This window comes from Puma concolor, chromosome A1 (genome assembly GCF_028749965.1).
Source record: "Puma concolor isolate L17-30 chromosome A1, mPumCon1.1.hap2, whole genome shotgun sequence".
NCBI lineage: Eukaryota > Metazoa > Chordata > Mammalia > Carnivora > Felidae > Puma > Puma concolor.
In genome coordinates this window covers 34,152,899-34,167,639 of record NC_141667.1, presented here as the reverse complement: position 1 = coordinate 34,167,639, position 14,741 = coordinate 34,152,899, and the positions used below count along the sequence as shown (strand labels likewise).

The following is a 14,741-nucleotide window of genomic DNA, read 5'->3' as shown; positions in this document are numbered from 1 at the left end:
ACCCATTTACCACATCCCCCCACCCACAACCCCTCCAGTAACCCTCTGTTTGTTCTCCAAATTTAAGAGCCTCTTATGTTTTGTCCCCCTCCTGGTTTTTATATTATTTTTCTTTCCCTTCCCTTTATGTTCATCTGTTTTGTCTCTTAAAGTCCTCATATGAGTGAAGTCATATGGTATTTGTCTTTCTCTGACTAATTTCGCTTAGCATAATACCCTCCAGTTCCATCCACATAGTTGCAAATGGCAAGATTTCATTCTTTTTGATTGCCAAGTAATACTCCATTGTGTATATATACCACATCTTCTTTATCCATTCATCCATCGATGGCCATTTGGGCTCTTTCCAAACTTTGGCTATTGTTTGATAGTGCTGCTAGAAACATGGGGGTGCATGTACCCTTTTGAAAGAGCACACCTGTATCCCTTGCATAAATACCTAGTAGTGCAATTGCTGGGTCACAGGGTAGTTCTATTTTTAATTTTTTGAGGAACCTCCATACTGTGTTCCAGAGTGGCTGCACCAGCTTGCATTGCCACCAACAATGTAAAAGAGATCCTCTTTCTCCACATCCTCGCCAACATCTGTTGTTGCCTGAGTTGGTAAGGTTAGCCATTCTGACAGGTGTAAGGTGGTATCTCATTGTAGTTTTGATTTGTATTTCCCTGATGATGAATGATGTTGTGCATTTTTTCATGTGTCGGTTGGCCATCTGGATGTCTTCTTTGGAGAGGTGTCTATTCATGTCTTTTGCCCGTTTCTTCACTGCATTAGTTGTTTTTTGGGTGTTGAGTTTGATAAGTTCTTTATAGATTTTGGATACTAACCCTTTATCAGATCTGTCATTTGCAAATATCTTCTCCCATTCTGTCAGTTGCCTTTTAGTTTTGCTGATTGTTTCCTTCACTGTGCAGAAGATTTTTATTTTGATGAGGTCCCAGTAGTTCATTTTTGGTTTTGTTTCCCTTGCCTCCAGAGACGTGTTGAGTAAGAAGTTGCTGAGGGCAAGATCAAAGAGGTTTTTGCCTGCTTTCTCCTCGAGGATTTTGATGGCTTCCTGTCTTACATTGAGGTCTTTCATCCATTTTGAGTTTATTTTTGTGTATGGTGTAAGCAAGTGGTCCAGGTTCATTCTTCTGCATGTCACTGTCCAGTTTTCCCAGCACCACTTGCTGAAGAGACTGTCTTTATTCCATTGGATATTCATTCTTGCTTTGTCAAAGATGAGTTGGCCATACGTTTGTGGGTCCATGTCTGGGTTCTCTATTCTGTTCCATTGATCTGAGTGTCTGTTCTTGTGCCGATACCATACTGTCTTGATGATTATAGCTTTGTAATATAGTTTGAAGTCTGGGATTGTGATGACTCCTGCTTTGGTTTTCTTTTTCAAGATTGCTTTGGCTATTCGGGGTCTTTTTCGTTCCATAAAATTTTAGGATTGTTTGTTCTAGCTCTGTGAAGAATGCTGGTGTTATTTTGATAGGGATTGCTTTGACTATGTAGATTGCTTTGGGTAGTGTCGACATTTTTACAATATTTGTTCTTCCTATCCAGGAACATGGAATCTTTGTCTTTTTTTTTTTTTTTTTTTTTTTGTCTTCTTCAATTTCTTTCATAAGCTGTCTGTAATTTTCAGCGTATAGATTTTTCACCTCTTTGGTTAGATTTATTCCTAGGTATTTTATGGTTTTTGGTGCAACTGTAAATGGGATCGAGTCCTTGATTTCTCTTTCTGTTGCTTCATTGTTGGTGAATAGGAATGCAGCTGATTTCTGTGCATTGATTTTATATCCTGCAACTTTGCTGAATTCATGAATCAGTTCTAGCAGTTTTTTGGTGGAATCTTTTGGGTTTTCCATATAGAGTATCATGTCACCTTTGAAGAGTGAAAGTTTGACCTCCTCCTGGCCGATTTGGTTGCCTTTTATTTCTTTGTGTTGTCTGATTGCAGAGAGTAAGACTTCCAATATTAAGTTGAATAACAGTGGTGAGAGTGGACATCCCTGTCTTGTTCCTGACCTTAGGGGGAAAGCTCTCAGTTTTTCCCCATTGAGGATGATATTAACATTGGGTCGTTCATATATGGCTTTTATGATCTCGAGGTATGAACCTTCTATTCCCTACTTTCTTGAGGGTTTTTATTAAGAAAGGATGCTGTATTTTGTCAAATGCTTTCTCTGCATCTATTGAGAGGATCATATGGTTCTTTTCTTTTATTGATGTGATGAATCACATTAATTGTTTTGTGGATATTGAACCAGCCCTGCATCCCAGGTATAAATCCCACTTGGTCGTGGTGAATAATTTTTTTAATGTATTGTTGGAGCCGGTTGGCTAATATCTTGTTGAGGATTTTTGCATCCATGTTCATCAGAGAAATTGGTCTATAGTTCTCCTTTTTAGTGGAGTCTCTGTCTGGTTTTCGAATCAAAGTAATGCTGGCCTCATAGGAAGAGTTTGGAAGTTTTCCTTCCATTTCTGTTTTTTGGAACAGCTTCAAGAGGATAGGTGTTACCTCTTCCTTAAATGTTTAGTAGAATTCCCCTGGAAGGCCATCTTGTTTGGGGGAGATTTTTTATTACTAATTCGATTTCTTGACTGTTATGGGTCTGTTCAAATTTTCTATTTCTTCCTGTTTCAGTTTTGGTAGTGTATACGTTTCTAGGAATTTGTCCATTTCTTTCAGATTGCCCATTTTATTGGCGTATAATTGCTCATAATATTCTCTTATTATTGTTTGTATTTCTGCTGTATTGGTTGTGATCTCTCCTCTTTCATTCTTGATTTTTTTATTTAGATCCTTTCCTTTTTCTTTTTGATCAAGCTGGCTAGTGGTTTATCAATTTTGTTAATTCTTTCAGAGAACCATTTTCTGGTTTCATTGATCTATTCTACTGTTTTTTTTTTTGTTTCGATAGCATTAATTTCTTCTCTAATCTTTATTATCTCCTGTCTTCTGCTGGTTTTGGGTTTTATTTGATGTTCTTTTTCCAGCTCCTTAAGGTGTAAGGTTAGGTTGTGTATCTGAGATCTTTTCTTCCTTCTTTAGGAAGGCCTGGATTGCCATATACTTTCCTCTTATGACTGCCTTTGCTGCATCCCAGAGGTTTTGGATTGTGGTGTTATCATTTTCATTGGCTTCCGTATACTTTTTAATTTCTTCTTTAACTTCCTTTAAAGGAAGGATTAATTCCTTTACTGTCCAAGTATGTGTTACCCTTCCAAATTTTTTCTTGTGGTTGATTTCAGGTTTCATAGCATTGTGGTCTGAAAATATGCACGGTATGATCTCGATCTTTTTGTACTTGCTGAGGGCTGATTTGTGTCCCAGTATGTGGTCTATTCTGGAGAATGTTCGATGTGCACTGGAGTAGAATGTATATTCTGCTGCTTTAGGATGAAATGTTCCGAATATATCTGTTAAATCCATCTGGTCCAGTGTGTCATTCAAAGCCATTGTTTCCTTGTTGATTTTTTGATTAGATCATCTGTCCGTTGCTGTGAGTGGGGAGTTGAAGCCTCCTACTATTATAGTATTACTATCAATGAGTTTCTTTATGTTTGTGATTAATTGATTTCTATATTTGGGTGCTCTCACATTTGGTGCATAAATGTTTACAATTATTAGTTCTTCTTGGTGGATAGACCCGTTAATTATGATATAATGCCCTGCTTCATCTCTTGATACAGTCTTTATTTTAAAGTCTAGATTGTCTGATATAAGTATGGCTACTCTGGGTTTCTTTTGTTGACCATTAGCATGATAGATGGTTCTCCATCCCCTTCCTTTCAATCTGAAGGTATCTTTAGGTCTAAAGTGGGTCTCTTGTAAACAGCATATAGATGGATCTTGTTTTCTTATCCATTCTGTTACCCTATGTCTTTTGATTGGAGCATTTAGTCCATTGACATTTAGAGTGAGTACTGAAAGATATGAATGTATTGCCATTATGTTGCTTGTAGAAGCCCTTCAATGATTTTAGATGGATTAGATTTGTATGTTAGAAAGAATGCTGTAGCTTTTATGCAGAGTAGGGGGAGAAGAGATGAGACAGAGTTCAGTTAGAAGATTCGTTCAGTGATTTAGGCCAGAAGCGTCACGGTTCTAAACCACAGGTTAGAAGGAGAGATTCGAGAGACCCAGATGGACTCAACCTAGCTAGATGATGAATTGGACAAGGCTGCTAAGACAGAGTTGCTTCCTAAGTTTTCCTAATGAAGCCCAGACGGTAGGAAGAGACAGGGAGGAGCGGTGGGAGGCAGTAAAAGATTGGGTTCAGCTTTGACACACCCAGTTTGATATTCTTGAACATGTTAACATCCTGAACGTCCAGTCAGAGATTTCTGATAAACAGAGATGTGGATGTGGAGCTCAGAAGGAAAGTCAGTATTGGACCAAACTTGTGGAAGTCATTAACCTAGTAAAGGATAATTGAAGCCTTTAGTGTAGATGACATTGGATAGATAAAAATGGGCAAAGGGAAAGACAGCTGTGGGAACCCCAAGGAAGGGAATGGTGCACATTTACCCCTGTGGCTCTGTACATAGTAGGTGCTCTAATGCATATTTGTTGAATGACTGAATGAGAATGCGGTGCCATTAGGGCAATAGATGTGTTCAGCCTGCCATTGCAGATATGCCCCTAGAATTCCATTTTCAACTTCTAAAGAAATTCCATTAGTTTTCCTTTTGAAAGAGGCTTTGGAGATTTTTGACCCTGATTTCCTAGTTTTGTACTGCTAGAATGAGGTTATGAAAGATGCTTTCTTCGCCAGCAGCTGGGCTATGATTAACTGCTTTATCTATAATGTGGTCTCCATTTTTATCAAGGTTTTGTTTATACTTTATACTGCTAAATGGAAATCTTCCTAAATATTTCAAAAGTAAATTTCCTTCATTTTAATAATAGATGCTTGGCTTTCCAGTATATGACCTTGAGAGCTAATTAGAGTTTGATAAAGGTGTTAAAAGTTTTCTAAAAGCAGTAAGTAGATTTGCCATAGATTTTCTCTCCCTGATCACTGAAGGCTTATATTCATGACACTACAGTTATCTTTTCCCCAAATCCCTTCCCTTCCTGTTCTTAATAATATAATCTAGAGACTCTTTTTTTTTTAATTTGTTTCATTTTGATAAATTTACAGTTGTTCATAATGCAGGAAAAAGAAAATCAGTATGGATAATGCTCCAGACACATTTTCTACAAAGCAAAAGTGTCCATTAAAAAAAATTTTTTAATTGTCATTTTGGAATTAAATAAGCTAATGTAGCATACAGACATTCCTAAATGACCATTTTATTGTGCAAACAAAAAGGAAGTTTTCTGGAATATTTCCTCTAAAATTTAAATCATCTTTTCCAATAAAATCAACCAGGTAATCTGTAAATTCATCAAACATAAACATAGAATTCAGGTATCATGTCCTCTTAATGTTTTGCTCAAGGGGGAAAAATCAGTTAACGGGAGACTAATAACCGTTTTAGGGCTTTGATTTGAGTTCACACACAAGTGACAATAAGTTAAGCTATTAAGGAGAAAGAACATGCATGTATATGGTGCCCCTGTTATGCCTCAGGCATGATGCCAGGTGCCCAGATAATGTTCGTTATATTTGTCCTGTATAACAATTTTGGGAAGTAGGGTTTTTTGATATCCATGTACACATGCAAAGGCAGGTTCACCAAAGATCACTTAGCTAGTGTGTGGCAGAGCCGAAATTCCAGTCCAGCTTGAAAGCCAGGGTTCTTTCCTCTACAGGTTGCTGTGTCTTCATATTAGCCTCCTATCCACAAGAGTATTTAAAATGGAAATTTTGGGTTTGAGTTCCAAACTAGCTGAAAATAAAGATGAGCTTGTGAATAATAGTTGAATTTAAGGTAAACCTGGAAGAGGGGAAGGATATGAGGAGCATAATTTTTAAGTCAGAGAGAGAGGAAACTAGTAGTGAAAGCCAAGAGAGGGAACAGTGCCTTTTGCTTGTAGATCCAGCAAGTGAAAGAGGGAAGCAGTTTTGGGCTCTTATAGTTAGAGCTGCCCATCCGTAGACCATCTAATCTGCCTTGAGACAAGTGAGCCTCTAGGCATCGGAAGCCTCTCAGCAGAGCCGACCATCTCAGAATGGAAGAATTCCTGAGCGGGAGGTTATATTAAATGACTTTGTCAGTCCCTTCCACTCAGGTTGTCATATTGCTAAGTGTAACAAATGGCAGGTATCCTAAGTCAGGTACAACAAGTTGAGTCTTCGTGCTGAGGTCATACTGTACCAATGGGCATTACCATCACCTGGCATTACCAACCACAGTGTTGTAAAGGAACATTAAGGTGAGGTTAGCCTTCTCATGCTTGTCCTAAACACGAGCATCTTCATTTGATTTTCATACCAAGGGGGAGATTCTCATGCTGTCCTCTTGGACCTGTGTGTCTTTGCAGGACTTAAAAGGGAAAGTTGTAATATTTACCTGGGCAGGGGGGGTCTTTCAGGATCAGGACAGCTATCCCTTTGTAATTACTCATAACCACTTCGAAGTGCTTTCTTTTATTTCCTGTAACTCTTTACCTAGCAGCATTGATCAGCTCTCCCCCGCCATCCTTATACATTCACCTTCCAAATATCTTCTCCCTCCCTCCCTTTCTTCATTCCTTTTTTCCTTCAAATCATCATTATTCTTCTAACTGAAATTTTGACCAGAAGTGTTAGACCTAACTAAAGGAAAGTAGTTAAACAAAACAAAACAAAACAAACAAAAACCCAAAACTGGTTACAGTAGTAGCATGTGCCATCAGTAGTCAACATTCATTTATCTTCTGACATCAACGGTGCTCCACAACTAATTGCCGATTAGAGAGCTGGCATTTATTCTCACCAAAATATAACCATTAGAGTTGACATTTTCTCATTGCTGATTTTCAGAGTCTTTTGTCCTCGGTCTTGTCTCTCCTTTAAGAACTTGAGAGGTTGTTTCTGTTTTGTGTTGTAAAATAATTACTGTGATGGAAATTGTCATTGTCGTTTTCTTGATTCCGACAGGCTGTGTTTGACGTGGACAACAAGAAAGGACTGACTCTGATTGAACTCTGGGAAGGCCTGACCGTGGATGACATCAAAAAGAGCACTGGGTGTGATTTTGCAGTAAGTGTTTCTGTGAATAAATCCAGCCACTTGTCCTATATCATGAGCTTGATTAATGGGTGTTTACAGGACATGAACCATTAATTTGTGATCATTTTTGGAGTTGACCTTTACAGAGAACAGGAGTAAAGGGAAGGGTGCCTCCAGATGAGAGCAGGTGGGAGCAGGAACGGGCTCTGACTCACGGCCACCCTTTGGCTCAGGAGTCAGAAGCAGGAGGGGGAGGAACCACCAGGGACTGCTGGAAACAGAAGGTGGAGCTTGAACACAAAGCTACTTTCTGTAAAGTCCCTTGCAAATCTTCTGTTCTTGGGTTACCTATCAGAGCTGTGGCTAGACTACGTTAACTCCAAGATGTGAGCCACACATGGAGAAATGATGCTCCCTTATTTTTTAATCCACCTATGACTTAGGGCTTTCTCTTTTATTAACTTCGATGCTTGATTATTCCATCCATTGAACATGTTGGAACGTTGAGCTCTGACACTGAGTTACAGTCACAAAATAGGTATACCCTGAATTTAAAGAAAAACGTAGTGCATAAAAACTCAGACTTACAAAGCACATAATACACCAGAGGAGTGTAATTAAAGAAATCCCCAAATCACTTTTCAAAACAAAAATAATAATATTATAATATAGTCACCCTTTAATGTAAGTGCTTGTTTATAAATCACTGATCACCCATCTAATGGGGGTCGAGAGGATGGTTCAGTCTGTTTGCAGTTAATCAAAATAAAGGAGAAATGTCTCTGAAAAGCTGAAGGAAAAGAATTTTCTTTTCACATACATTTTAAGAAGGGATTTACTAGTTAAAATGAAATACAGTTATAATGGGGAAGAAATGTTGCAGCTACCCATCCTGGAGAAAGTAATTTAACAAAACCTATTTGATAAATCAGGCATATATTTCATACGCTTCTTCCTTAGGTACTACATGCTTGGCTGGTACCTGTTAATGTATAACAAATTTCTATAAAAACAATTTTGCTGCATAATTCATTATCCACATATAACTGTTTATGGTACTGTCTGAGGGTCTTTGTCTATTAACCTTTTTTGAATTTCCCTTTGGAAAAAAGAAGTCTGTCAGCAATACCTAGCACAAAAAAAACAAAAAACAACAACAAAAAAAATACCCACATCTTTAATTAGCTTTTTAGTAACCTTAGGGAGAATAAATGAGATCTGTTTATACTTTTCACTGTTTAGAATCCCTTACTTCAGTGGTAAAAGCAAATAATTCTTCTTACCTATCAGCTGTTCTTTGTATTTTTCCCCATTGTGGGTAAGTTAACCTCTTCTTCATCAGGTAATATTTTCGAATCCACATGATTTTCATTTCTTTGCCATGAAAGAGGATATACAAAGAAATGACCCTTGTTGTTATCTGCTTTTTTTTTTTTCCCATTTATGTAGTTAAGTCAGGATGAAAAAGGTGTTTTAGTGTTTTTGCTTTTTGCTTTTGCTTTTTGTTTTTAAGTGCTAGTTTCCCTGTGTTGATGCACTGAAAAATATCTCTGTGGTTTCTTATTTAACACCATATCACCCTCTTTCTCTTTTGACATTGACATGTAATCTTATTTCCTCCAAATTAGGCTATTGAGATAAGATGTGAATTTGCATATTAGTGTTGTTGTGAAAATGAAAAGGTGTAGTATCAGCTGAACCATCTCAACAAAAGAGCTAGCTTTTGAGGATCTGATGATCAGTGGCATCTCTTTAGACCCTGATGGGTGAAATCACATGTAGCAGATTGTTTTTCTGTAATGGTAGGGACTAGAATGCTCTAATTAATATGTTCTGTGTAATAGCTGGGTTATCAATAAAATACATACAATAATAAAATTATATTGAGGGTAACATTTCTTTATTTGATCATTCAAATTAAATTAATAGTTAAATAATTCAAATTCAAATTTGATAATTCAAATAAAGTGTTTCACATCATAATTTAGAAGATATTCCATGTGGTTATTAATGGATAGGTACCATTTTACTCTCTCTATAACTTTATACAAGTTAGTCAAAATTCCTTTTTGAGAAAAGGCCCACTCAGTCTTCAATGTATACCTGGAAATAAACATTTTAGAAGGGAATAGTTAGACAACCAGGTTGTTGCATAATAAAGAAAAAAGGGTGAAAACCTAGGTCTGAGTAATTTTGAAAATGTGTTGGCTAACATTTTCTCCTATTAAAGCTGTGACAAGCTAATGAAAATGTCAGATTCCTGTATTTCACTCAGTGTGTTCCTGCCAGTTACTTGATGGGCCAAAGTAGAAAGAAAAGGGAAAAGTGATATGCCATCACTTAAATTGCATTATCTCCGAAGTCTCTTTTTCCACTGAGTAGTTAATTCAAATGGTTATTCATTTCTCTCTTTTCTAATGCATGCTTGTGTTACATAAAATATTTTTTTCTTTACCATATATGTCTGTGGACCTTTTTTGAAACAACATTATTTCCTTCTGTTTTTATTTTTTAATTAGATTTAAGAAAAACTGAATCCATATTTGAAAATCACATGGTAAAATAAACTTCCAGAGGTAAAATAAACTTCCAGTCAACCATGATTATTTATTGAACGCCCATTTGTGTCCCACATTGAGCTATGAAATGTGAATAAAATAGGACAAATTGGTGTAGTTCCTCCTCCCAAGGGTCTTGGTCTTATTCTACAGGCAGGAATACATCTAAACCACCATTGGCAAAAATTAAGAATACAGCTTATTTGTATGTTTGCAGTGAAATTTGGAAGAAGCCAGGTGTACGTATTCTTTGCTAAGTTGAATAAATTTATACTCCGTATCTATTATGAACTGGCATTATACCAGAATTAAATTGTATACCATTGGGATTTCAATGGACTGGGAAAACAAATTGTTGGCTTATATTCTACACCTAAATCATATAGTCTTGTGTTACCTGTAGATCACCTTGGCAGGATGATCTGCTTCAGCCTGCATGGGCTTAAAATGTTGATGAGACTGAGCAAGAACAGGATGAAAAATGGTGATTTAGTAGGTGTTTTTCATTACAGAAATAGGCGGGCCAAGTCAGTCTACATAAAGCTTCATCTCTTTCTTTCTTCATATAAGTCAAAGTCCACATTGAGGATATAAATGACATTAAGAGCTCAAAATAGGGTCAGTATGCCAAGGAAAGTGATCAGATGTTTAGGTTATAAAATTAAGGTGTCCAGTTTCCTTTTAAAGGAAATGCTATAAAGCATCTATTGGAAATGATCTGTTTCCCGAAAAATAGAGTTTCATTTCATTAAATTATTTCTACAGATGCTCTGTTGTTTAAAAAAAGAAAATGGGTTGTTTGTGAGACACACTTTCTAAATACTCAGAGCCCATATGTCTTTTGTTCTTTTCAGTAGAGTTGAAGATCTATGCACATGTGGGCTGTGATTTTTGACTATTTATTATATGTCTATTATTTTGTCTATTATTATATATCTGCTCTTGGAACTGGCAGGTCTGAATGAGCTGTCATTTATTTTAAGCTGTATACCAAGCCATACTAATCCTTTTTACTCTGATCGTGTCATTCTTTTAGTAGAAAAATGGAAAAGGGGGCATTAGCTCTTGACATTGTGAAGAGCTAATACAGAAACAATTTATAAATGAACTAAAAATATTTAACCTCATCAAAGCCAAATAATTGTCTACTCCTATTGTTAATACTGTTTTAACCTCTATTAAAACCTTTCTTCTAATTCTTTAAGGCTTATTTAATCCATTCATTCATTTTTTCATTAATTTAACAAAATATTAACTGTTTATTCTGGAAGGCTAGGCCCACTTCAATCGCTTCATTCTTGAAGAGCTCCAAAATCATCTAGGTTTTAATATGCCCCCACTGTGCTTTCCATGGGGACTGTTACTTAATAGGACTCCATGGATATTTGCCAGACTGAATGAAGACATCTGTACCTGACATTGCCTTGAAAGATCAGTCAAAATTAAGCCAAATCACTTACATTTAACTTTATTCTTCCACCAGCTCTACCATTAAATGTAGACCTGTCCTCATTTTTCTCTGCTTCAAGTCTTCTAGGAATGCATGTATTGTTCTGTATATTGAACATAAACCTAGTCAACATTTAATATTTTTAATGCTATTACCTCCTTTTTAAAAATAACTTGGAATCTTTTTACTGCCTTCATATCATTTCCATTCTGATTATGATATTTCTGATAAAATTCATCATCGATCATGTATCTCTTCATTAATATGGGCCCAGTTAATCCAAAGACTACATTGTGTCAACGAAATTGGGAATTGACTAGACTTATTTTGAGCATTTTGAGACTTGTGCCTTACTCTGTGTCTCTGTTTTGGGTACTCTCAGAGGCATCAATCTCAGAGCTCAGTGATCCCTTCCGAGAGCTTGGTTTTCTGGACCCTTTATCGTCTCTGTCTGTTCCTCCACCCTCTTGCAGTTGCCAGTCTTACTGATGCTTAATTTAGGAACTGTAACGTGCAAGCAGGTTGAGAACTATATACCCACAATGTAAACAGGAAAGAGTTTTCTGTCTCGTTGGTTTAGAATGGAAAATAATGAGAAAACTCTAGGTGATGTCTGTGGCAAGGCTGTTTGTTGCCAACATTATTCAGGTTTGGAAATTCAGAAAAGAGATGTTGATGCCATGAGGTTTTGTACAATTTGGTCATTTTTTCTTCTCTTTCTTTTACCAGGTTTCACCAAAACTCATACCAATGCAGCAGATCACAACTTGAAATGTGGAATAGACATTTCTCCCAGGTTGTGTGTTTCTCATTTTAACCACATAGGATTTCATTGAAAGGACATCAGTAATCATAATTGTATATCTAAGAAGCAGTTTTGACTAGTTTTCTTCCAGCATTTTACACTGTAGCAGCCATGTAGTCTTTATTCTCTCTAGTGTGCTATCAAGTTTTAATGAAAGACAAATATATATATATATATATATATATATATATATATATATATAATATAAATGATTATCTTGTTTTATGATTGCTTTGAAGGCTTATCTTTACAATTGGTGCTCACATTGGATTTATCTTTACCTTTTGTGATATGTACACAAAATTGTACCAAGATGGGCCCTTAGGAAGACTTTCACTGATGTGCTGCCCCTCCCAACTAAATCATCACGTATAGAAAAAAAGAATGAGGGAGATAAAGAACTCCACCCAGAGTATACCCAAGGCAGCATTGCACTAGTGCTGAATGATAACATCTGTGTGAATTTGAGTAGGAGAAATGCTGTCTTAATGATTACGTTTTTCTTTTGGCCTCCTCTGACTTTTCTTTTAGAGCCTCTGATTTTGTGATTGCATCTTGTTTCCCTAAAGCATCCCTTCTCCTCCCACACTTTCTACAACTAAATCGATGTTCAGTAAGGCAAACAGGAACATCTCTGTGTGGGAGAAGTAACTGGTTCATGGGAGAGACCAGAGTGTGTAGGGTCTGCTGGTGCTGACGTCTCACCAACAAGTTGCCTTTATAAACCAAGCAACCATTTGTGCTTTGCCAAAGATGAAGGTTTATTATGAGAAGAGGGCTATAAACCTAACTGATCTAGTCAGTTTTCTCATTTTAAAATAATGCAGTATTTCTGTGTATCCAGAGGGGTCCTTAAGAGGCTTTCTCTATGTGATTGAGGTACAGTGGGCTACTCCTTCAAGACTTCCTTTTAAGCCACAAGGGGCTATGGGATAATTTATCATGAATCCTGTCACAGTGACAACAGAGTTTAAAATATTTTTTTCTTTCTTTTCAGGATCTCTTATTTTTGTTCAGAAAAACTTATTTTTTTTATTTTTATTTTTAATGTTTATTTCTGAGAGAGAGAGAGAGCACAAGCAGAGGAGCAGCAGAGAGAGGGAGACACGGAATCCAAAGCAGCTCCAGGCTCCGAGCTCTCATCACAGAGCCTGACATGAAGCTCGAGCTCACGAACCGTGAGATCATGACCTGAGCCAAATTCGGATGCTCAATTGACTGAGTCACCCAGGCACCCCTGTTCAGAAAAGTTTCTAAATATTGAATGCCTTTTTCTACAGAGCACTATTCTTTCTTCTGCCAAGGCTACTTCCTTGAACAAACTACTTTTAATTCAGCTTTATCCAAATAAAGGAAATACTGATAAGTAAATCTAGGATTTGAAGAGCAGGGAACTTTTAGTGTTATAAAATAAACATGGTAAGGGTGCCTGGGTGGCTCAGTCAGTTAAGCATCTGACTCTAGATTTCAGCTCAGGTCTTGATCTCGCAGTTCATCAGATCAAGCCCCACATGGGGCTCTGTGCTGACAGCATGGAACCTGCTTAGGAATCTCTCTCGTCTCTCTCTGCCCCTCTCCTGATCACATATGTGTGTCTGTGCGCATGCATGCTCGCTCTCTCTCTCTCCCTCCCCCTCCCTCTCTCTCTCTCTCCCCCTCTTAGATAAACGTAAGAAAAGAAAAGAAACATGGTAGAGTGGGTTTTGTAAGGAACTTTTCCTCAGAAGTATCCTCCCTACCAAATAGTCACCCTGTGGGCATCCCAGGCATCCTAGGTATCAAATGGGAGAAATAGACCAGGTACCCTGAAGACAGGTCAGACAGCTTTCTCCAGGCAGATGTAGGCATAGTACAGTGCAATATATCATTCCTCTGGCACCAGATATATATAGGAACTGATGTGTATTTTTAGGTGATAGTTAGCATCGAAGCTCCCTTTCTGTTTAGGTACAACTACAATTGTGTCATGTATGGTATTAGAGGAGAGAGGCTTTTTTTTGTATCACGCTCTCTATCTAAAAGAGTCTTGCTGGCTGCGGGATTGAAAGCATACTGTCCCAATACTGGTAAAAAGGCCTCTTCTTGGAATTTGTGAGGTCCAGAGAATAATACATATCTTAGAATTATAATTTGGTAAAATGTATGTTATTGACAGTTGCTATATTTGCAGACTTAGTTGCTTATTATTCTATTTCATTACTTTAAGATAATGTGATTCTAAGAGTGTCCCCAACTTTGAATGGTAAAACCTAAGTAGATGACTTTATATTCTTGATTAAAGGGTGCCATGGATAAAAACACAATAAGAAATACAGTAAATATCCTGAATTGATATAGATCAGTGTGATTGTCTTCTTTCTTGTTTGGGAATGGTGTGACCAATCATGGGAATAATACACTAGAGATTGGTGGAAAGACCAACAATAAATAGTTTATATACTTTATGGCTTCTAATCAAGTTGTTGCTTTTCTTTCTATCTTACCAACGAGCAAATACTGTTTTTTATGAAAGAACAAATGAAATTTTTACCTAAATGAATTCTGATTTTACTCCTTCTCAGAACCAGTCATTTATCTATAAATATTGATTACCAGGCTTCATGTATTAATATGTATTTTTTTGCTTTTATCTTACATTCTTTTAGGACATATATTAATGAATGAATGAATGAATTAATTAATTAATTAATTAGCTTCCCAGTGGCGTGTTGAGTTTGCTTGCATTTTGAAGTGGCTCTAGTATAGTCTGCCCAGCATCTGTGTTGTTCCTCTGGTGACAGACTCATGCCCTGGCCAAGGGGTTGGGTGTGTGCCCAGAATATGCCTG

General features: G+C 37.0%; 1 protein-coding gene across 2 annotated transcripts in view; it reads left to right on the top strand.

The window, feature by feature from the left end:
* Positions 1-12,090, top strand: part of OXCT1 (3-oxoacid CoA-transferase 1) — a 137,680-nt gene extending 125,590 nt beyond the window's left edge. The window contains exons 16-17 of one of the 2 annotated variants that reach the window (XM_025924102.2): positions 7,030-7,131; positions 11,839-12,090. In XM_025924102.2, the coding sequence (XP_025779887.1) occupies positions 7,030-7,131; positions 11,839-11,880 (144 nt within the window). In that variant the 3' untranslated portion in view covers positions 11,881-12,090. Of the gene's footprint in view, positions 1-7,029; positions 8,983-11,838 lie in introns of those variants that run through there. The other variant, XM_086677968.1, reaches the window with a different exon arrangement.
* Positions 12,091-14,741: the final 2,651 nt, after the last annotated feature.